Source organism: Drosophila guanche, unplaced genomic scaffold, assembly GCF_900245975.1.
Source record: "Drosophila guanche unplaced genomic scaffold, DGUA_6, whole genome shotgun sequence".
NCBI lineage: Eukaryota > Metazoa > Arthropoda > Insecta > Diptera > Drosophilidae > Drosophila > Drosophila guanche.
In genome coordinates, this window is record NW_022995748.1 from 20,966 (window position 1) to 43,387 (window position 22,422).

Here is a 22,422-nt window from a genome sequence, read left to right on the forward strand (position 1 = left end):
CTCGGTTCAATGCTTTTTATTTCCCGTTGAATTTTAGTGGCCCCGCCTGTCCAGCCATGTCGCCCGTCGCCCTGTGGCCCTTACAGCCAGTGCCGCGAGGTGAACGGACATGCGGTCTGCTCGTGCACGACCAACTATGTGGGCACTCCGCCCGCCTGTCGACCAGAGTGCTCGGTCAGTTCCGAGTGCTCCCAAGACAGAGCTTGCGTGAATCTGCGCTGTGTAGACCCCTGTCCCGGAACCTGCGGCCACGAGGCCATTTGCAAGGTGACGAACCACAATCCCATCTGCTCGTGCCCCAGTGGCTTCACTGGTGATCCGTTTGTGCGATGCGCCCCACGGCAACAAGAACCGGAACAGCCGAAGTCCAATGAGAGTCCCTGTGTGCCCAGTCCCTGCGGTCGCAACTCCCAATGTCGCGTTGTGGGCGAGACTGGCGTCTGTTCCTGTCTGCCCAACTTCGTGGGCCGTGCCCCCAACTGCCGACCAGAGTGTACTCTCAATTCCGAGTGTCCTGCCAATCTGGCGTGCATCAATGAGCGCTGCATAGACCCGTGTCCGGGCTCGTGCGGCTTCAATGCCTTCTGCAGTGTCGTTGGCCACTCGCCCATCTGCTCCTGCGACAATGGCTACACTGGCGATCCATTTGCTGGCTGCAATCCGCAACGTAAGCGCGTCACTTCGATGCTTTCTTCCCTCCCGTTTGATATTCGACCTAATCTCGTTTCGTCCGTGACCTGCAGCCTTGCCCGAACCCGATGAACGCCTGACACCTTGCCAACCCTCGCCCTGCGGCCCCAATGCCGAATGCCGTGAACGCAATGGCGCCGGCTCCTGTACATGTCTGCCAGAGTACTTTGGCGATCCGTACAGTGGCTGTCGACCCGAGTGCGTGGTGAATAGCGACTGCTCACGCGACAAGTCGTGCGTCAACCAGAAATGCGTGGACCCATGTCCGGGTGTTTGTGGCCTGAACGCCGAGTGTCGTGTGTCCAATCACTTGCCCAGCTGCTCCTGCCTGGCCGGATACACAGGAAATCCCTCTAGTGCATGCCGTGAAATACCCCAACTGCCACCACCACGTAGGTTTTCCGACTGAAATCCGAAATGAATCAAAAAAGACTTAATCCCGACTAAAACCCATTCCCCCAGCCCTGGCCGATGTGAATCCCTGTAGACCCTCGCCCTGCGGTCCGTACAGCCAGTGTCGGGAGATCAATAACCATGCCGTGTGCTCTTGCCAGCCCGGACTCGTTGGCTCTGCCCCCAACTGTCGGCCCGAGTGTATCATAAGCTCCGATTGTGCCCAAGATCTCAACTGTCAGAATCAAAAGTGTGTGGACCCGTGTCCGGGCACATGCGGCATTGAGGCACGTTGCCAGGTCATAAACCACTATCCTGCATGCTCCTGTGCCCCAGGCTACACCGGCGATCCCTTCAATCGATGCACGAAAATATTGTGTAAGCATGTCTAGAAGTCCCATTCGAAGGAGGTGCAAGCCAATTGGAGGATATAAAATTCAAACAATTGGCTTGCACTGCCCTAATCACGGTTGCCACCTGTATTTTGCTGTTTCACTTGTTGTGTTTTATAATCTTTAAGTATATGTCGGATCTTAATATTGTTTGCAGTTTGTTTTTCGTGATTCACTACGAAATTGCTTCCAGTGTTTCCTTTCATTGTCTTCTTTGCACTTTACCGTTTGCATCGTTTACCGTTTAATGCACGCACCGTCTTGTCCACTGTTTATCTCATTGCTCTTCTGTGTTGGTGTTAGTGTTTGAGCTAACGAAGAGAGAGGAAGGCCCAAGCAGTTGGTACGGCAAAGAAAGTGAAGAACAACGAAAGCGTGAACACTGACGGTAACCCTGTCACTAATTATATTCCGACGTATACTTTTATTAATGTCCCCTAAAATGGTATTATAATGGATACCCCTCTCTCTTGTGCATGGCAACCGTGTGCCCCGATACTCCATTCCCTCCTATTGCATGTATTATACACTCTTTACTTTAATGTTTGATTTTTTCTATTTCTCTATTTTATGTTTTTGTGATTTTATGTACACTATGTAAACTACTATCCATCCAACTCAAACTCCAACTCCAATCTATCTCCGATCTATCCGACTACCTATGTAATTGTTATGTGTAAATTGTGTGTTTATGGCATGGATATATTGACTATGGCTATTGGCTATTGGCTATGTGTAGTGGAGCCCACAATAACCGAAAAGACCGGTAATCCCTGTGTACCCTCACCGTGCGGAGCCAACTCGAAATGCATTGATGTGCGCGGTTCCCCTGCATGCTCCTGTCTGCCGGACTACCTCGGACGGCCGCCAAACTGTCGGCCCGAGTGCATGAGTAGTGCCGACTGCCCGGCGAATCTCGCGTGTGTCAATCAGCGTTGCGCAGATCCGTGTGTTGGAGCTTGTGGCCAGAACTCTCTGTGCCAGGTGATCAAGCATCGTCCAACATGCGAATGCGTGCCTGGTTACACCGGCGATCCGTTCTCCGGCTGTGCTGTTGTACAGCAAAGTATATATCAATTGCATGCCAACGTATACGTAACCCTCCTCAACTCACTCCCCGATTTTTTCATTATTTTCTTTCCTGTATAGTTACCCCAACGGAGGCGCCACGTAATCCCTGCAATCCCAGTCCGTGCGGTGCTAATGCCGTGTGTCGGGAGCGCAACAGCGCTGGCTCCTGCACCTGTCTGCCAGAATACTTTGGCGATCCGTACAGTGGCTGCCGACCGGAATGTGTACAAAACGATGACTGCGATCGCTCCCGTGCCTGCATCAACAGCAAGTGCCAGGATCCTTGTCCCGGTGCATGCGGCATTAATGCCGAGTGCCGTGTCCTGAACCATGGTCCCAACTGCAACTGCTTCGAAGGATACACCGGGGATCCGCATCGTTCGTGCGAACCGATTGAAGTTGTCACACGACGACCGGAGAACCCATGCCAGCCCTCACCCTGCGGACCCTACAGCCAGTGCCTGGACACGAACAGCCATGCGGTGTGCTCCTGCCTGGAAGGTTACATCGGAGCGCCGCCCAGCTGCAAGCCGGAATGTGTTGTCAGCTCTGAGTGCCCCCAGAATCGCGCGTGCATCAACCAAAAGTGTGCCGATCCGTGTCGCGGATCGTGCGGCAATAATGCCAAGTGCCAGGTGGTGAACCACAATCCCATTTGCAGCTGTGTGCCCGGCATGACCGGCGATCCCATCAGCGGCTGTTCACCCAGCGAAGATGGCAAGAGCACGGATAACCCATGTGTGCCCTCGCCCTGCGGCCCCAACTCAATTTGCCGTGAGATCGGAAACCAAGCGGCCTGCTCCTGCAATGCCAATTTCATTGGACGTCCGCCAAACTGCCGGCCAGAGTGCACCAACAACGACGAGTGCCAGAATCATCTGTCCTGCCAGCAGGAGCGTTGCGTTGACCCGTGCCCTGGCTCTTGCGGCAGCAATGCCGTCTGTCAGGTGGTACAACACAATGCAGTCTGCTCCTGTGCCGATGGCTACGAGGGTGAGCCGCTCTTTGGCTGCCAGCTGATACCCCTGCTCCTGCCCACAGAAGCGCCCACATCGCCATGCGAACCGTCGCCATGCGGCCCCCATGCCGAGTGCCGCGAACGCAACGGAGCCGGCGCCTGCTACTGCCATGAGGGCTTCGAAGGCAATCCCTACGATGCCCAGCGCGGCTGCCGACGCGAGTGCGAGATCAACGATGAGTGCACGGCCGCCCAGGCGTGTGTACGCTTCAAGTGCATCGATCCTTGTGATAATATGTGCGGAGAGTACGCTCTCTGTACAGTCGATAACCATGTGCCCACCTGCAACTGTCCACCAGGCTACAGTGGAGATCCGTTCTTCAGCTGCAAGCCTGTGCCGGTTACACCACGGCCTCCGCTTAACCCGTGCAATCCCTCGCCCTGCGGCCCCAACAGCAACTGTCGCAGCATCAACAACCAGGCCGTGTGCTCCTGCCAGTCAGGCTTCGTCAATCAGCCACCCAACTGCCGCCCCGAGTGCATAGTCAGTGCAGAGTGTGCCCCAGAGCGGGCTTGCGTGAACAAGAAGTGTGTGGATCCATGTCTGCACACCTGCGGCATTCGTGCCATCTGCAGCACCAAGAACCACAGCCCCATCTGCACGTGCCCACGCGGCATGACCGGTGATCCCTTCGTACAGTGCACCAGGATACGTAAGTATATGACAAATGAGTGAAAGAGAAATGCTAAAGGTTTTTTGTTCTACAGCCATAACACACGATGTGACGACACCAGAGCCACCAGCGGCATCTTGTGTGCCCTCGCCTTGCGGTCCCAATGCCAAGTGCCAGATTGTTGGCAATAGTCCGGCCTGCTCCTGCCTGCCTAACTTTATCGGCGCACCACCGCGTTGCCGGCCGGAATGTGTCCTCAACTCTGAATGTGGACCCACGGAGGCGTGCATCAATCAAAAGTGCGGCGATCCGTGCTCTGGTTCCTGTGGCTTCGAGGCCAAGTGCCATGTGCTGAATCATCTGCCCATTTGCAACTGCATCGAGGGCTACGAGGGCGATCCGTTTGTGCGCTGCACAGAGAAACCAGAAGGCAAGACACCGCCGCCTGTCAAGAACGATCCGTGCAATCCGAGTCCCTGTGGCCCGAATGCCGACTGCTTTGCCGGTGAGTGCCGCTGCCAGAATAACTATCAAGGAAACGCCTACGAGGGCTGTCGACCAGAGTGTACGCTATCGGCGGATTGCTCTCGGGACAAGGCCTGCATGCGGAACAAGTGTGTGGATCCGTGCCCCGGCATCTGTGGCAACAATGCCGTTTGCGAGGTGATGAACCACATACCCGTGTGCTCGTGTCTGCAAGGCTACGAAGGCGATCCGTTCACCAATTGCCGCGTGAAGCCCATCGAAGATACACCCAAGCCCCAGGCCTGTGCTCCATCCCCGTGCGGATCGAACAGCCAGTGCCGTGATGTCAATGGACATGCCGTCTGCTCTTGCCTGGAAGGATACATTGGGGCGCCGCCTCAATGCCGTCCCGAGTGCGTTGTCTCCAGCGAATGCTCCGCCCTACAAGCGTGTGTCAACAAGAAGTGCGTGGATCCCTGCGCCGCTGCTTGTGGCCTGGAGGCACGCTGTGAGGTCATTAATCACAGCCCCATCTGTGGCTGCCCGCCGGGCCGAACTGGTGATCCCTTCAAGCAGTGCACAGAGATTCCTGTGGCACCACCGCCAGATGTTAAGGAAGCGCCAAGAGATCCCTGTGTGCCCTCGCCTTGTGGACCCAACTCCATATGCAAGCCCGATGAGCGTGGACCCGTGTGCCAGTGCCAGCCAGAGTTCTTTGGCTCGCCGCCCAACTGCCGACCCGAGTGCATCATCAATCCTGATTGTGCCTCTACGCAGGCGTGCATCAACAACAAGTGCCGCGATCCCTGTCCCGGCTCGTGTGGCACAAACGCCGAGTGCCGCGTCATCGGACACACTGTCTCTTGCTCCTGCCCCGTGGGATATGCTGGCAACGCGTTTGTGCAGTGTGTGCCGCAACAGGAGGAGCCGATCAAGCCATGCCAACCCTCGCCTTGTGGAGCCAATGCCGAGTGCATCGAACGGAACGGAGCTGCTGCCTGCAAGTGCATCGACGAGTACCAAGGCAATCCCTACGAGGGCTGCCGACCCGAGTGCGTGCTCAGCTCAGACTGTACGACGGACAAGGCGTGCATAAGGAACAAGTGCCAGGATCCCTGCCCGGGCATCTGTGGTCTGAATGCCCAGTGTTATGCCGTGAATCATGTGCCAAATTGTGTGTGCCTTGATGGCCACACGGGCGATCCTTTTGCCAACTGTCGCCGAGTGGAACCTTCAACACCACCTCCAGTCGCCGATCCATGCATTCCCTCGCCCTGTGGCGCCAACAGCAAGTGCCGCATTGCCAACGGACTGGCCGTCTGCTCCTGCCTGGAGAACTTCATTGGAGTTCCACCGAACTGCAAGCCCGAGTGCACGGTGAATGCCGAGTGCCAGCCAAACAAGGCTTGCCACAAGTTCCGCTGCGCCAATCCCTGTGCCAAGACGTGCGGTATCAATGCCAAGTGCGAGGTGATCAACCACAATCCCATCTGCAGCTGCCCCTCTGATTTGACGGGCGATCCATTCGCTCGCTGTTATCCAGCGCCAGCCATTGCCGGACCGAAGGACGTGCCTGTCTCGAAGACACCCTGCCAGCCCTCGCCCTGCGGCCTCTACTCGGAGTGTCGCGTGCGTGACGAGCAGGCCTCCTGCTCCTGCCTGCCCAACTACATTGGAGCGCCGCCCAACTGCCGGCCCGAGTGCATTGTGAACACGGACTGCTCGTCGAATCGCGCCTGTATTGCCGAGAAGTGTCGCGATCCCTGCGACGGCTCCTGCGGCATCAACTCCGAGTGTCGCATCCAGAACCATCTGGCTATATGTACCTGCCGCGGTGGATTCACCGGTGATCCGTTTGTCCAGTGCGTAGAGATCATTGAGACGGTCACAAGGCCGCCACTGAACGAGCCACAGGATCCCTGCGACCTGCAACCATGTGGAGCCAATGCGGAATGCAACCAGGGCACATGCACATGCCTGAGAGACTACCAGGGCGATCCCTACACGGGCTGTCGTCCAGAGTGTACACTCAGCACCGACTGCGCCCCCGTCAAGGCCTGTTTGAACAAGAAGTGCGTCGATCCATGTCCCGGAGTGTGTGGCCAGAACTCGCAGTGCGATGTCTCCAATCACATACCGATCTGCAGCTGCCTGCAGGGCTACACGGGTGATCCGTTCGTGCATTGCCGCCTGGAGACGCCCGTGGCCAAGGACCCATGCCAGCCGAACCCGTGCGGTCCCAACAGCCTGTGTCATGTGTCTGCGCAAGGACCGGTGTGTGCCTGCCAGCAAGGCATGCTGGGCTCCCCGCCCGCCTGCAAACCTGAGTGCATTGTCAGCTCCGAGTGCTCCCTGCAAACGGCCTGTGTGCAAAGAAAGTGCGTGGATCCTTGTCCCGGTGCCTGCGGCCAGTTCGCACGCTGCCAAGTTATCAACCACAATCCATCGTGCTCCTGTAACTCTGGCTACACCGGAGATCCATTCACGCGCTGCTTCCAGGAAGAACGCAAGCCACCAACGCCAACAGAACCTTGTCAACCATCACCCTGCGGACCTAATTCGGAGTGCAAGGTGCTCAATGGCAATGCGGCCTGCTCGTGCGCAGCCACCTTCATTGGTACACCGCCCAGCTGCCGGCCAGAGTGCTCCATCAATCCGGAATGTCCACCGACCAAGGCTTGCATACGCCAGAAGTGTGCCGATCCCTGCGTGAATGCCTGCGGCTTCAATGCTCGCTGCAATGTGGCGAATCATCAACCCATCTGCACATGCGATGTGGGCTATACAGGAGATCCGTTCACCGGCTGTCAAAAGGAGCAAGGTAGGACCCCGTTTTCATTTATCTTTTACAAATATTTAGTAGTTAGGCCGGGGCGTAAACCAGCTTTTATTTTTGTGGTTTTGGTTTGCTGCTTACTGGGCGCCCAGTACAACATGCGCTCTAAAAATGAGATCTATTGAAGATCTAGAGCTTATATGCACACTGCAAACATTATTTTACGCCCTGGAAGGTCCCACATTGAATGTGAAACTCGTAGAAAATCCCCGACATGATCCCCTCGTAAAATCCCTCAAACTTTTAGTTTCACATTCGTTCTTGGCGTATTAGAATAAATGAAGTATTTTTACAACCACAAAACTGCAATGGCGACCGCTGCAATTGCAAATTCCATACACTTAGAGGCACTATTTGTTTGCACTAAATATCTCTTGGGGTCTGCAAAGAATTTACTCCGACTTGGAACACAAAAATGAATACACTGGTCCACATTCATGCAGACCTCTACGTGTTGTTCCCTCTACACTACACGCGTTACTTGTTCTAATACGCTCCTTAGGCAGCACACAAATACATACATATATTCATTAAAATCTATGATTACCGCACTTACTGGCACAATGCATTGCAAAATGAAGTTTTTTGTACACCCAAATCGAGTTTCCACATTCTCACTTCGATACGCAAAATGCAAATTTCAACGAGCACGCAGTCTGTACGAACTGTCGGAGTGAACGTGACGCTGAAAGTGTCTGTATGCGGGGGGTAATCAGAGGTTTTAATTAGTTTTAAATTTGTAATATTGATTTTATATATTTATTTGCTTTTGCCCCTAACGCCTGAATATACAATATGCAAACTTGTCACGCCTTTTGCTTCCTTACCCAAAAACCGAAACCAAACATTACTATTATGCCTCCTCTCACCCCCACCAAAAACCACCCGCCTTGACTCTTGCCTCTTAACCCTTTGATGATTGTTGTTGACTCCGCATATTTTTTTGGGAGGGAAACAAATCCGTTGAAATGCTTTTACCTAATTCGTTATTTGGCCCACCAATAGACCATGTCTCTCTCCACTTGCTTACTACACCAAAAACAACAAAAATTGAAACCTAACCCAACAATTACCCCAAATTGAGTACTGCGTTGTTGACCCCTCCTACCAAAAAAAATAAAAAAAATCTACGGCACGCCAAAGATCTAAACCAAATTCTAGTCTAGAAAATTTGAGTATTAAAATGTATAACATAAAACTGTAGTTTAACCAAAGAAATCAATAAATCCAAGGATATAACCCCTGCAATAGACACTTGTTTTACTTACGACACGCCAAAAAAATAAACAAGTAATTTAAAGCCATTGCAATGGCACAACCACCGCACTTACACAACACTTAAACTGCCACCGCACACAGCCACGCAGCGCACAGCGTTTAACCACACTAAGCAAAGCGGTAAATATCGCCGAACACATGCAGCGCACAGCGTATAACAAAACTAAATTAGCGGAGCACTTGAAATGCAATTTTAATTGCAAATTTCGTTAACTGATGCAAAATAAAATGCCAACCGACACCTAACTCGTACTATAGTCATAACAACAATTGGATTAATCAGAGCCGCAAAAGCAAACGCCAGGTGTGTGTGTGTTTTGTTTTCTACTAAACCCGAGATCCACTGAAGAATATTTAATAACAATTCTCTGACCTCCGTTTCTCCGTCTCTCCCACTCAATCACTTTTCCCACCCACCCACTCACACACACAAACAAAAACAAAAACAGAGCGCATTGTCAATGAACAGGTAACGCCCTGCGAACCCAATCCCTGCGGCTCGAATGCCGTGTGCCGCGAACGCAATGGGATCGGCTCCTGCCAGTGCCTGCCCGATTACTTTGGCGATCCCTACCAGTCCTGCCGCCCCGAATGCATCCGAAACTCTGACTGTCCCACGAACAAGGCCTGCCAGCAGCAGAAATGTCGCGATCCCTGCCCCGGTACCTGCGGCACAAATGCTGACTGCAGCGTTACGAATCATCTGCCCACCTGTACATGCCGCATCGGATACATAGGTGATCCCTACCGCTACTGCCATGTGGAGCCAGCGCAACGTAAGATACCCATCCATCTGCGATCCATCCAGAGATTGTCAACACCTGTCCCCTTTCTAGCTATCCGTCTGGCCGAACCCACACAACCCTGTCGCCCCTCGCCGTGTGGCCCCAACTCTCAGTGTCGCGAACTCAACGGCCAGGCCGTCTGCTCCTGTCTCGAGCTGTACATCGGTCTGCCGCCCAACTGCCGTCCCGAATGCGTGCTCAGCAGCGAGTGTGCCACGGACAAGGCGTGCATAAGTCAGCGCTGTCAAGATCCCTGCCCTGGAACATGCGGCATCAATGCCGAGTGCCGGGTGCGCAATCATGGTCCACTCTGTCAGTGTCGTCAAGGTTTCACCGGTGATTCCTTTACCCGTTGTTATGCTCTGCCACGTAAGACCAACAACCACTCCTCCCTCCCAAAAACCGAGATATTTAACAGAACTGCTTTAGCCCCACCGCCTGTGATTCAACGTGTTGATCGTGATCCCTGCATGCCATCGCCCTGCGGCTTGAACAGTCAGTGTCGCAATGTGCAGGGTGTGCCCTCCTGTTCCTGTCTGCCCGAGTTCCTGGGCGCACCGCCCAACTGTCGTCCGGAATGCACCATCAGTGCCGAGTGTGCCTCGAATTTGGCTTGCATCCGTGAAAAATGTATTGATCCGTGTCCCGGTTCTTGTGGCTACGGTGCTGAATGCAATGTGGTGAATCATACACCAATTTGCGTCTGCCCCGTCGGCTATACTGGTGATCCGTTCAGCAGTTGTCGTGTGTCGCCACCCGAACCAGTTCAAAGTAAGCCAATTCGTAGTTCCCTGATGCCGAGTCCTCTCCCTAACTGCTAAATCCCATCATATCTAGGTGAATATGTCGATCCGTGCAACCCCTCACCGTGTGGTCCCAATGCTCAGTGCTCCAACGGTGTCTGCAGCTGTTTGGCCGAATTCCATGGCGATCCCTACTCCGGCTGTCGTCCAGAATGTGTCCTCAACTCTGACTGTCCCAGGGACAAGGCGTGTCTGCGCAGCAAGTGCCACAATCCCTGTCCGGGAACGTGCGGAGAGAATGCCATTTGCGATGTCATAAATCACATTCCGATGTGCCGTTGTCCGGATGGCACCGCTGGCAGTGCCTTTATCCGCTGCTCGCCCGTTCAGCAAGCGATTGTGGAAACGAATCCCTGCCGTCCATCACCGTGTGGACCGAACTCTCAGTGCCGCGAAGTCAACCAGCAAGCGGTATGTTCCTGCCTGTCCAACTATATCGGAGCCCCGCCATCCTGCCGCCCTGAGTGCACCTCAAACTCCGAGTGTGCACCCTCGCAAGCGTGTCTGAACCAGCGTTGCGGTGATCCATGCCCTGGAACCTGCGGCGTGGGTGCCAAATGTGCTGTGGTCAGCCACAGTCCCTTCTGTACCTGTCCCGAACGCTTCACGGGCAATCCCTTCATCCGTTGTCAGCCACAAAGTAAGCAGAAAGGTAGAAAGCCCCAAGAGATTGTTGCCCCTAACATTTTTCCTTCCCAGTTGAACCCGTACGTGATCTTGTCCCAGTCGAACCCTGTCGCCCATCGCCTTGTGGTCCCTACTCCCAATGCCGCCCCGTTGGCCAAGAAGCCCCTGCCTGTTCCTGTCTGGAGAGCTACATTGGACGGCCACCGAACTGTCGGCCAGAGTGTGTAACGAGCTCGGACTGCACCAGCCAGTTGGCATGTGTCAACCAGAAGTGCGTCGATCCCTGTCCCGGACGATGTGGCCTCAATGCCGAGTGTCGTGTGGTGAGCCATGCGGTGCAGTGCATCTGCCAGCAGGGCTTCACCGGTGATCCATTCGTGCAGTGCAGTCCCGAGATGATTCGCGATATTGAGGTCAGCACTCCGTGCAGCCCCAGTCCCTGTGGACCGAATGCCGTGTGTCGCGATCGAAATGGGGCTGGCTCCTGCCAGTGTCTGCCCGAATACTTTGGAGATCCCTATGCCGGCTGTCGGCCCGAGTGCATGCTCGACTCGGACTGTCCCTCGAACAGGGCGTGCCAGCAGCTGAAATGCCAGGATCCCTGTCCCGGAACATGCGGTCTGAATGCCCAATGCCAGGTGGTGAACCATCTGCCGACCTGCAACTGTCTCACCGGATATCTGGGTGATCCCTACCGCCAATGCACGCGAATGCAAGAGCGTAAGACACATCTGTCCACTCTACTTCCCTCATCCACTCATCCATTCCCACTTTTAGCAATACAAAACGAATACGTGGATCCCTGCAAGCCCTCGCCCTGCGGCCCCAACTCCCAGTGTCGTGTGGCCAATGAGCAGGCCGTTTGCTCCTGTCTGCCCCTGTTTGTGGGAACTCCACCCGCCTGCCGGCCCGAGTGCACCATCTCCTCAGAGTGTCCCAGCCATCAGGCATGCGTTAACCAGAAGTGCGTCGATCCATGCAGTGGCGACACTTGCGGCAGCAATGCCGTGTGTCGTGTGCGCAACCACAGTCCCATCTGCAGTTGCCTCAGCGGCTTCACTGGTGACGCCTTTACTCGTTGCTTCCCCATTCCACGTAAGTGTATGCCCGCCCAATTCTGTGGAAGAATTCCAACTGACAGAAGAATCTGTCCCGATCCAACAGCGCCACCGCCCGAAAGGATCCAAGAACCACTGAGAGATCCCTGTCTGCCCACGCCCTGTGGCCCCAATTCCGAGTGCCGCAACATCAATGGAGTGCCCGCGTGCTCCTGTCTGCCAAGCTTCATGGGCCAAGCGCCCAACTGCCGCCCCGAGTGCACCATCAATGCCGAGTGTCCCGCCAATAGGGCGTGCATCAATCAGCGATGTCGCGATCCCTGTCCAGGGGCTTGCGGCCTGGATGCTGTCTGTAGTGTCATCAATCATACGCCGCTCTGCGCCTGCATCGATGGTTATATCGGAAATCCATTCACCAGATGCAACCCCAAGCCACCAGAGCCCACATCCCCGCCACCAGTCAGCGACGATCCGTGCAATCCCTCGCCCTGCGGCTCGAATGCCGTGTGCCGCAATGGCCAGTGCTCGTGTATACCCGAATATCAGGGAGATCCCTATGTCTCCTGCCGCCCCGAGTGCGTGCTGAACACGGACTGTCCCAGAGATCGGGCGTGCGTGCGCAACAAGTGCATAGATCCATGTCCAGGCACCTGTGGCGTGAACGCCCTTTGCGAAGTGACAAATCACATACCCATCTGTCGCTGTCCCGATCGAATGTCGGGCAATGCATTCTTCGAGTGTCGTCCCGTGCCGGCGGCGCCAATCATTCAACAGAATCCCTGCCAGCCAACGCCATGCGGACCCAACAGTCAGTGTCGCGTGGTGCAGAACACTGCCGTCTGCTCCTGCCTGCGGGATTACGTGGGCAGTCCGCCCCAGTGCCGACCAGAGTGTGTCACCAACTCGGACTGTCCGGCTGATCAGTCGTGTCAGAATATGAAGTGCCGCGATCCCTGTCCGGGCACCTGCGGCTTCAATGCTTTGTGCAACGTTGTCAACCACAGTCCCTTCTGCAGCTGCCCCACGGGCATGTCCGGCAATCCGTTCGTCAGCTGCCAGCAGCTGCCACAACGCGATGATCGACCACAGAACCCCTGTCAGCCCTCGCCCTGCGGCGCCAACTCTGAGTGTCGCGTCTCTGGAGACTCTCCATCCTGCTCCTGCCTGCCAGAGTTCGTTGGAGCTCCGCCCAACTGCAAGCCCGAGTGCATATCCAGCTCCGAGTGCCCCACCAACAGAGCCTGCATCAACCAGAAATGTGTTGATCCCTGTCCTGGATTGTGCGGACAGAATGCAAACTGTCGGGTGTTTAGCCACACGGCCATGTGCCTGTGCGAGAACGGCTTCACTGGAGATCCATTCAGCCAGTGTAACCCTGTCCGAGCTGCACCCGTGGAGGTGCTGCAGCCCTGCAATCCCAGTCCTTGCGGCGTCAATGCCAAGTGCGAGGAGCGCGGTGGAGCTGGCTCCTGCACCTGTCTGCCGGAATACTTTGGCAATCCCTACGATGGCTGTCGGCCCGAATGTGTTCTCAACTCGGACTGTCCCTCAAACAGAGCGTGCGTGAATCAAAAGTGCCGCGATCCCTGTCCAGGAGTGTGCGGCCAGAGCGCCGAGTGCCAGGTGGTCAATCATCTGGCCACATGCAATTGTCTGATTGGTTACACCGGAGACCCGTACACTCAATGTCGCATCGTAGAGAACGAACCACGTAAGATTATCCTGTCCTCTGTCCCCCCAAATGATCCCCTCTGACCGTCGTATGACTTCTTTTAGCCGTACCCATCTATGTGAATCCCTGCCAGCCGTCACCCTGCGGTCCCAACTCGCGTTGCCGCGAGATCAACGATCAAGCTGTCTGCTCCTGTCTGCCCGAGTTCATTGGCAGTCCCCCGGCCTGTCGTCCGGAGTGCACCAGCAGCTCTGAATGTGCCGCCGACAAGGCGTGTGTGAATCGCAAATGCGTGGATCCCTGTCCCGGAGTTTGCGGCCAGCAGGCCGAGTGCCGCGTTCGCAATCACAATCCCATCTGTAGCTGTCTGATTGGATACACCGGAGATCCGTTCACACGCTGTTACCGTCAGCCCCGTAAGCGACAGAGAAATCTTCAAATACCATGGAAAAATTCCCTATCAAACAACCATTTTCAGCTCCCCCAGAGGTGCCTGTAGAGAGAGAACCACTTGATCCCTGTGTGCCCTCGCCGTGTGGCGCCAATTCCCAGTGTCGCGATGTCTATGGCACACCCTCGTGCTCTTGCCTGCCCCAGTTTTTGGGAACGCCACCCAACTGCCGACCAGAGTGCTCCATCAATGCAGAGTGTCCCAGTCATCAGGCGTGCATCAATCAAAAGTGTCGCGATCCCTGTCCCGGCTCCTGTGGCCTCAACACCCAGTGCAATGTGATTAATCACACTCCAATCTGTAGCTGTCTTTTGGGCTATATCGGTGATCCATTCAGCGTTTGTAATCCCGAGCCACCGCAGAAAAGTAAGCCCCGTGTCCCGAATTGGAAATCATTTCTTAATTCTTTTCAAAATCCCAGTTCAAGATCCATTGCCACCCCAAGATCCTTGCTATCCCTCGCCCTGTGGCTCCAACAGTCGCTGCAACAATGGCGTCTGCTCGTGTCTGCCGGAATACCATGGCGATCCCTACACCGGCTGTCGTCCCGAGTGTGTCCTGCACACAGAATGCGATCGTAGTCGGGCCTGTGTCCGTCACAAGTGTGTGGATCCCTGTCCTGGTATATGTGGAACGAATGCGATATGCGAGGTCTTGAATCACATTCCCAATTGTCGCTGTCCTGCGGAAATGCAGGGCAATGCCTTCATCCAGTGTAGTCCAGTTCCAAGTAAGCCCAAACCATCAAATGTCTGCCCCTTTGGTGTCCATATAAAGTGCTTGGATATTGCAGAGCTCGATGTCGTTGAGAATCCCTGCCAGCCCTCACCCTGCGGACCCAATGCTCAGTGTCGCGTTGCCAACCAGCAGGCCATTTGCTCCTGCATCGAACCCTTCATTGGCAGTCCACCATTCTGTCGTCCGGAGTGCACCAGCAACGCGGAATGTCCCCTGAACCTGGCCTGTTTGAACCAGAAATGCAGCGATCCCTGTCCGGGCGTCTGTGGCCGCAGTGCCCAGTGCCATGTTACGAACCACAGTCCGTTCTGTCGCTGCCTGGACCGCCATACGGGCAATCCGTTTGTCAGTTGCCAGCCGATTATTGAGCCGCCAGTGCCACCACCGCGTCAGCCATGCCTTCCATCGCCCTGTGGCGCGTATGCCCAGTGCAGAGAGATTAATGAGACGCCATCGTGCACTTGTCTGCCCGAGTACATTGGAACTCCGCCCAACTGTCGCCCCGAGTGCGTGACCAGCTCTGAGTGTCCCACAAATCAGGCGTGCATCCAGCAAAAGTGCCGCGATCCATGTCCCGGTCTGTGTGGCCTCTTGGCCGAGTGCCGTGTGCTCTCGCACACACCCAGTTGCATCTGTCCCGAGGGCATGGAGGGTGATCCGTTCACCCAGTGCACGGAGAAGAGAATTCAGCAATTGGATCGATTGGACCCATGCAATCCCAGTCCCTGTGGCGTCAATGCGAGATGCACTTCGCGCCAGGATGCTGGCTCTTGTCAGTGTCTGCCGGAATACTTTGGCAATCCCTACGAAGGCTGCCGTCCGGAATGTGTCCTCAATTCGGATTGTCCTTCGAACAGAGCCTGTCAGCAGCAAAAGTGCGAGGATCCCTGCCCGGGAACCTGCGGCCAGAATGCCATCTGCAATGTCCTCACCCACGTGCCCAGCTGCAGCTGCATCACGGGCTACTCCGGTGATCCCTACCGCCAGTGCCTACCCGAACGTCAACGTAAGACATCAGACATAAGAACCCACTTGGAAATGAATCTCTACAATCCCTGTCCTAACTTTTGTAGCCATCAAGGAGTATGTGAATCCCTGCCAACCCTCGCCCTGTGGCCCCAATTCCCAGTGTCGTGAGTCCAACGAACAGGCTGTCTGCTCTTGTCTGCCCGAATATGTGGGTGCACCTCCCGTCTGTCGACCCGAGTGCACCATCTCATCAGAGTGCTCGTCGGACAAGGCCTGCGTGGGCCAGAAGTGTATCGATCCCTGCCCCAATACCTGCGGAGAGCAGGCCACCTGTCGCGTCGTGAATCACAGTCCCATTTGCACATGTCGTGCCGGTTACACGGGCGATGCCTTCTATCGCTGTGTCCCCAAGCCTCGTAAGTAGACGAACGGAAAGGAGTGCCACGGTAGCAGTCTTTTAATCTCCTACTTTCACCCAAGCTGTGCCAGTGGCTCCGCCAGTGCAAAAGACACCTGTCGATCCCTGTGTGCCCTCGCCCTGTGGCCCATACGCCGAGTGTCGTGCGAATGGCGATGCTCCTGTCTGCTCCTGTTCGATTGGTTATCTGGGTGCACCACCTAACTGCCGCCCAGAGTGTCGCATCAATGCAGAGTGCCTCAGTCGTGAGGCTTGCATCAATGAAAAGTGTCGCGATCCCTGCCCCGGCTCCTGTGGCTTTGGCGCCACTTGCAATGTGATCAATCATACGCCCAGCTGCACCTGCCCACCGGGATACACGGGTGACCCATTCACTCACTGTCAGCCCCAACCACCACCACCACCAAGTAAGACTCTCGAGTCCCCCGTTCAACCATTCAGAAATACTTTAAAGATCGATTTGTACTTAGTTGTGGAGCTAGAGGATCCCTGCCAGCCATCACCCTGCGGAGCCAATGCTCTGTGCAACGCTGGCGTTTGTACGTGCATCGCGGAATACCATGGTGATCCCTATAGCGGCTGTCGCCCCGAGTGCATCACCAGTTTGGATTGCTCCCGGGATCTTGCCTGTGCGCGTCACAAGTGCTTCGATCCCTGCCCGGGCACCTGTGCCCCCAATGCCATTTGTACGGTCCTCAATCATGTCCCGATGTGCACCTGTCCTGAGGGTTATGCTGGCAATGCGTTTATCCAGTGCCAACCAGTGCCACGTAAGAACCCAGAACTAAATTCCTGCATATTCTTCGAGCGATTCCAACCATTTTTCCCCCTGCCATTTCCACAGCACCAGCCATTGTCCAGCCTTGTCAACCCTCGCCCTGTGGCCCCAATTCTCAGTGCCGTGAGGCGAATGGTCAGGCGGTATGCTCCTGTGTGCCAGGATATATTGGAACGCCTCCAATCTGTCGTCCAGAGTGCACCTCGAACGCCGAGTGTGTGTCCCTCCAGGCGTGTGTAAATCAAAAGTGCGTCGATCCGTGTCCTGGTGCCTGTGGCAGGAATGCCCAGTGCAGTGTCGTCAATCACAATCCCTTCTGCACGTGTCTGCCCCACTATACGGGCAACCCGTTTGTGGGCTGCCAGCAGATCATCGAACCTCCACAGAGAGAGGAAATAATTCCACGTGATCCCTGCCGTCCGTCCCCCTGCGGACCAAATGCCGAGTGTCGTGCCGTTGGGGACACACCATCGTGCTCCTGCCTGCCAGAATTTGTGGGCTCTCCGCCGTACTGTAAGCCGGAATGTGTGACTAACTCCGAGTGTCCATCGAATCGTGCTTGCATCAATCGAAAGTGTCGCGATCCCTGCCCCGGTCTGTGCGGTTTCAGTGCCATTTGTCGCGTTGTATCGCACACGGCCATGTGCATCTGTGATGCAGGCCTCACCGGCGATCCCTTCACCCAGTGCCAACCGATTGTCCACGATGTGGAGATCATCAATCCGTGCCATCCCTCGCCCTGCGGCTCAAACGCCGAGTGCATACAACGCAACGGAGCGGGCGCTTGTCAGTGTCTGCCGGAATACTTTGGAAATCCCTACGAGGGCTGTCGCCCAGAGTGCGTACTCAACTCGGATTGTCCCGCGAACAGAGCCTGCCAGCAGGAAAAGTGCCGCGATCCCTGCCCCGGCAGCTGTGGCCAGAATGCCGAGTGTAATGTCGTGAATCATACGCCCCTCTGCAGCTGCTTCCCTGGATTCATAGGCGATCCGTATCGCTATTGCAATCAACCGCCAGAACGTAAGCTAGTTCCAATTATCACTAGTAGTTGTACTAAATTGTTGGCCGTAGTTGGTTAGTTACTAATTCCAAGCGTATTTTGTATCCTAACCCAAAACAACTAGCTATTGTCCACGAGTATGTGAATCCCTGTCAGCCATCGCCCTGTGGCTCCAATGCCATTTGTCGTGTGGTAAACGAACAGGCCGTCTGCTCCTGTGCCCCCGAGTTCGAAGGAGCCCCACCCAACTGTCGTCCCCAGTGTACCTCCAGCTCTGAGTGTCCCGCCACCAAGGCGTGCATCAGCTACAAGTGTGCTGATCCCTGTCCTGGTGTGTGTGGCCACCAAGCGATCTGTGAGGTGCGCAACCATAGTCCCATCTGCAGGTGTCCCCCCGCGCTGATGGGCGATCCCTTCGTGCGCTGCCTGCCCCGACCAGAGAGTAAGAAATCATCGAGAAATATGATGAAGTGTGGTGCTAATACTCTACGACCCTTGACAGTTCCTCCACCTCCCCTGAGAGATGTGGCCCCCTATCGCGATCCCTGTGCACCCTCACCCTGTGGCCTGTACTCTGCCTGCCGCAACCAGCAGCAGCAGGCTGTGTGCTCCTGTTTGCCGAACTACTTTGGCACTCCCCCCAACTGCCGACCCGAGTGCTCCATCAATGCAGAGTGTCCCAGCCATTTGGCGTGCATCCAACAAAGGTGTCGAGACCCTTGCCCCGGCGCCTGTGGCCAGCAGACCGAGTGTCGGGTGACCAATCATGTGCCCAGCTGTCTGTGCCTGCAGGGCTATGTGGGAGACGCCTTCCTCGCCTGCCACCCAGCTCCACGTAAGACCTTCTTGACCTTAACCTTTTCCGAACTCTCTGTAAATCGCAATCCTACAGCCCCTCCAACCTACGACGAGCTCCGTGATCCCTGCAATCCCAGTCCCTGCGGCAGCAATGGCATTTGTTCGGGCGAGGGACAGTGCCAATGTGTGGCTGAATATCTGGGTGATCCCTATGTCTCCTGCCGACCCGAATGTGTGCTGAGTTCTGAGTGTCCCAGGCATCTGGCCTGCATCCATCAAAAGTGCACGGACCCCTGTCCAGGCACATGCGGTGCTAATGCCATCTGTGAAGTTCAGAGCCACATAGCCATGTGCCATTGTCCCCCGGGAATGACGGGCAATGCCTTCTCCCAGTGCAGTCCCGTACGCGATGCCGTTGAAGTCTATCGCAATCCCTGTAGCCCATCACCCTGCGGCAGCTATGCCGAGTGTCGCGAGCGGAATGGTCAGGCCATCTGCAGCTGTTTGCCCAACTACTTTGGGGTGCCACCCGCGTGCCGACCCGAGTGCAGCAGCAACTACGATTGTGCTCCCCATTTGGCGTGCCAGAACCAGCGTTGTGTCGATCCCTGTCCCGGAGCTTGTGGCGCCAATGCCCAATGCCGCGCCGTCAGCCACAGTCCCTTCTGCAGCTGCCGGCCTGGTTACACGGGCAATCCCTTCGTTCAGTGTCATATGATCTGTAAGTCTGTCCCAGAACCCAGTCTATCCCAGTCCCACCTAATGATTCCATGTACAGTTGAACCTTTGAGGGATGTTGCGCCTCGTGATCCCTGCCAGCCATCCCCTTGTGGACCCAACAGCGAGTGTCGACCCGTGGGTGAGACACCATCCTGCTCCTGCCTGGCCAACTTCTTTGGCACTCCGCCCAACTGTCGGCCCGAGTGTGTGTCCAACTCTGAGTGCAGCTCGGTCCAAGTTTGTGTGAACAATCGCTGCAGAGATCCCTGCCCAGGCCTCTGTGGCACATCTGCATTCTGTCGCGTCATCAGCCATAGTGCCATGTGCTACTGCGAGACAGGATACAGTGGTGATCCATTTATCCGCTGTGAACCTATTATTGTACGTGACCCAGTGGAGGTGCTGCAGCCTTGTAACCCGAGTCCCTGTGGCACCTTTGCCGAGTGCCGGCAACAGAATGGAGTGGGCTCCTGTCAGTGTCTGCCCGAATACTACGGCAATCCCTACGAGTCCTGCCGTCCCGAGTGCGTCCTCGACTCTGACTGTGCCTCGAACCGTGCCTGTGTGAATCAGAAGTGCCGCGATCCCTGTCCTGGAGTGTGTGGCCAGAATGCCGAGTGCTATGTCCGCAATCATTTGCCCACCTGCAACTGCCTGAACGGTTATGTGGGAGATCCTTATAGCTACTGCAGCATTGAGCCCAAACGTAAGCAGACATCATGAGTCCATGTATCCCTCTCTAGAGCTCCCATGCCCATCCTATCTTGCAGCCCTTCGTGAATATGTGAATCCCTGCCAGCCCTCTCCCTGTGGCCCCAACTCCCAGTGCCGTGAACTGAATGGTCTCGCCACCTGCTCCTGTCTGCCCGAGTATGTGGGCAGCCCGCCTGGCTGTCGTCCCGAGTGTACAGTCTCTTCGGAATGCAACCTGGACAGAGCATGTGTGAGCCACAAGTGTGTGGATCCCTGTCCGAATGCCTGTGGCAGCAATGCCATTTGTCGTGGCATAAACCATGCCCCTCTGTGTTCCTGTCAGCCAGGCTACACGGGAGATCCATTCACCCGTTGCTATCCAGTGCCTCGTAAGTCCCCACAAAGCGTGTGTCTCCTGAAGATCTTTAACATCCCATTCCCACTCGATTAGCGCCCTCACCACAAATCCTGTACGACATTGTGAGAGATCCCTGCCAGCCATCGCCCTGCGGCGCCAATGCCCAGTGCAGACAATCCCAGGGTCAGGCCATTTGTAGCTGTTTCCACAACTACTTTGGTCAGCCGCCCAACTGTCGACCCGAGTGTACCCAGAGTTCCGAGTGCCTGTCCAGCCGTGCGTGCATAAATCAACGCTGTGTGGATCCCTGTCCCGGCTCCTGTGCCTACAATGCCCTCTGCACCACGCGTAACCATGTGCCCAGCTGTCAGTGTCCCCCTCGATATGTGGGAGATCCATTCACCAATTGTTACCCCGAACCGCCAGCACCACGTAAGAGAAACGAAAATATCACTGTGAACATCTCTCAACCTCACACCTATCTGCAGCCACACCCATTGCCCTTGATGATCCCTGCCAGCCCTCGCCCTGTGGAGCCAATGCTCTGTGCTCGAATGGTCAGTGTTCCTGCATTGGCGACTATCAGGGAGATCCCTACAGGGGCTGCCGTCCCGAGTGTGTCCTGAATGCCGACTGTTCGAGAGATCGTGCCTGTGTGCGCCACAAGTGTGTGGATCCCTGCCCGGGCACCTGTGCCCCCAATGCCATATGCGAGACAATCAATCACATTGCCATGTGCCGTTGTCCCGAACAGATGACGGGCAATGCCTTCATTCAGTGCGAGATTCCACAAGTGGCACTATCGCCTCCCGATCCTTGTGCCCCATCACCGTGCGGCCCGAACAGCCGTTGCCGCGTGTTCAACAACAATGCCGTGTGCTCCTGCATTGAGGATTATGTGGGTACACCACCCAATTGCCGACCCGAGTGCACCCACAATTCGGATTGTCTGCCGAGACTGGCCTGCCAGCGGCAGCACTGCATCGATCCCTGTCCCGGAACCTGCGGCTTCAACGCCCTCTGTCATGTGGTCAATCATGCACCAATCTGCAGTTGTCCGCCCCAACACAATGGCAATCCCTTCACGGGCTGCTTCCCGCAGCCAGTGCGTCGCGATGAGGAGCCCAGGAACCCCTGTCAGCTCTCTCCCTGCGGACCTTATGCCCAGTGCCGTGCTGTGGGAGATCAGGCACAGTGCAGCTGTCTTCCCAGCTACATTGGAACGCCGCCCAACTGCCGGCCCGAGTGTGTGACCAATTCGGAGTGCAACTTCGATAGGGCGTGCATCCGACAGCACTGCAGCGATCCGTGTCCCGGCGTTTGTGGCACCAATGCCCAATGCCATGTGATCAGCCATGCCGCCATGTGCCATTGCCTGCCCGGCTACACGGGTGATCCATTCAGCGCCTGCCACCAGCCGCCAATCATTCAACAGATCGAACATATCCAGCCATGCTCCCCGAATCCCTGTGGAGCCAATGCTGTGTGTCGCCACGAGGGCAGTGCCGGCTCCTGCCAATGCCTGCCCGAATACTATGGCAATCCCTACGAGGCCTGTCGTCCCGAGTGTGTAGCCGACAGCGATTGTCCTGCGGATAAGTCCTGCCATCATTTGAAGTGCCGCGATCCATGTCCCGGGGTTTGTGCTTTGAATGCCGCCTGTCGCGTCATCAATCACCTGCCCACCTGTCATTGTCTCAGTGGATTCCTGGGCGATCCCTACAGCTACTGTCGTCTGCCAGAGAAACGTGAGTTGAAGATTCTGTCGTGTGTGTGTCCCAACCCTGACTTAACCCA

The 22,422-nt window shown here is 55.8% G+C and overlaps 1 protein-coding gene across 9 annotated transcripts in view; it reads left to right on the plus strand.

Moving 5' to 3' along the window:
• LOC117583889 overlaps nucleotides 1–22,422 on the plus strand; it is a 57,483-nt gene that overhangs the window by 12,598 nt on the left and 22,463 nt on the right. For 5 of the 9 annotated variants that reach the window (XM_034272543.1, XM_034272545.1, XM_034272546.1 and 2 more), the window contains 28 exons: nucleotides 38–667; nucleotides 744–1,082; nucleotides 1,153–1,461; nucleotides 2,215–2,541; nucleotides 2,625–4,217; nucleotides 4,273–7,464; nucleotides 9,207–9,533; nucleotides 9,594–9,911; nucleotides 9,972–10,313; nucleotides 10,380–10,985; nucleotides 11,045–11,692; nucleotides 11,750–12,067; nucleotides 12,137–13,741; nucleotides 13,807–14,118; nucleotides 14,181–14,519; nucleotides 14,575–14,883; nucleotides 14,947–15,897; nucleotides 15,965–16,276; nucleotides 16,341–16,685; nucleotides 16,749–17,048; nucleotides 17,123–18,076; nucleotides 18,181–18,498; nucleotides 18,559–18,891; nucleotides 18,949–19,575; nucleotides 19,633–20,280; nucleotides 20,345–20,656; nucleotides 20,719–21,057; nucleotides 21,114–22,373. In XM_034272543.1, the coding sequence (XP_034128434.1) occupies nucleotides 38–667; nucleotides 744–1,082; nucleotides 1,153–1,461; nucleotides 2,215–2,541; nucleotides 2,625–4,217; nucleotides 4,273–7,464; nucleotides 9,207–9,533; nucleotides 9,594–9,911; nucleotides 9,972–10,313; nucleotides 10,380–10,985; nucleotides 11,045–11,692; nucleotides 11,750–12,067; nucleotides 12,137–13,741; nucleotides 13,807–14,118; nucleotides 14,181–14,519; nucleotides 14,575–14,883; nucleotides 14,947–15,897; nucleotides 15,965–16,276; nucleotides 16,341–16,685; nucleotides 16,749–17,048; nucleotides 17,123–18,076; nucleotides 18,181–18,498; nucleotides 18,559–18,891; nucleotides 18,949–19,575; nucleotides 19,633–20,280; nucleotides 20,345–20,656; nucleotides 20,719–21,057; nucleotides 21,114–22,373 (18,213 nt within the window). The remainder of the gene's footprint in view (nucleotides 1–37; nucleotides 668–743; nucleotides 1,083–1,152; nucleotides 1,462–2,214; nucleotides 2,542–2,624; nucleotides 4,218–4,272; nucleotides 7,465–9,206; nucleotides 9,534–9,593; nucleotides 9,912–9,971; nucleotides 10,314–10,379; nucleotides 10,986–11,044; nucleotides 11,693–11,749; nucleotides 12,068–12,136; nucleotides 13,742–13,806; nucleotides 14,119–14,180; nucleotides 14,520–14,574; nucleotides 14,884–14,946; nucleotides 15,898–15,964; nucleotides 16,277–16,340; nucleotides 16,686–16,748; nucleotides 17,049–17,122; nucleotides 18,077–18,180; nucleotides 18,499–18,558; nucleotides 18,892–18,948; nucleotides 19,576–19,632; nucleotides 20,281–20,344; nucleotides 20,657–20,718; nucleotides 21,058–21,113; nucleotides 22,374–22,422) is intronic. The other 4 variants (XM_034272548.1, XM_034272551.1, XM_034272552.1 and 1 more) reach the window with 3 other exon arrangements.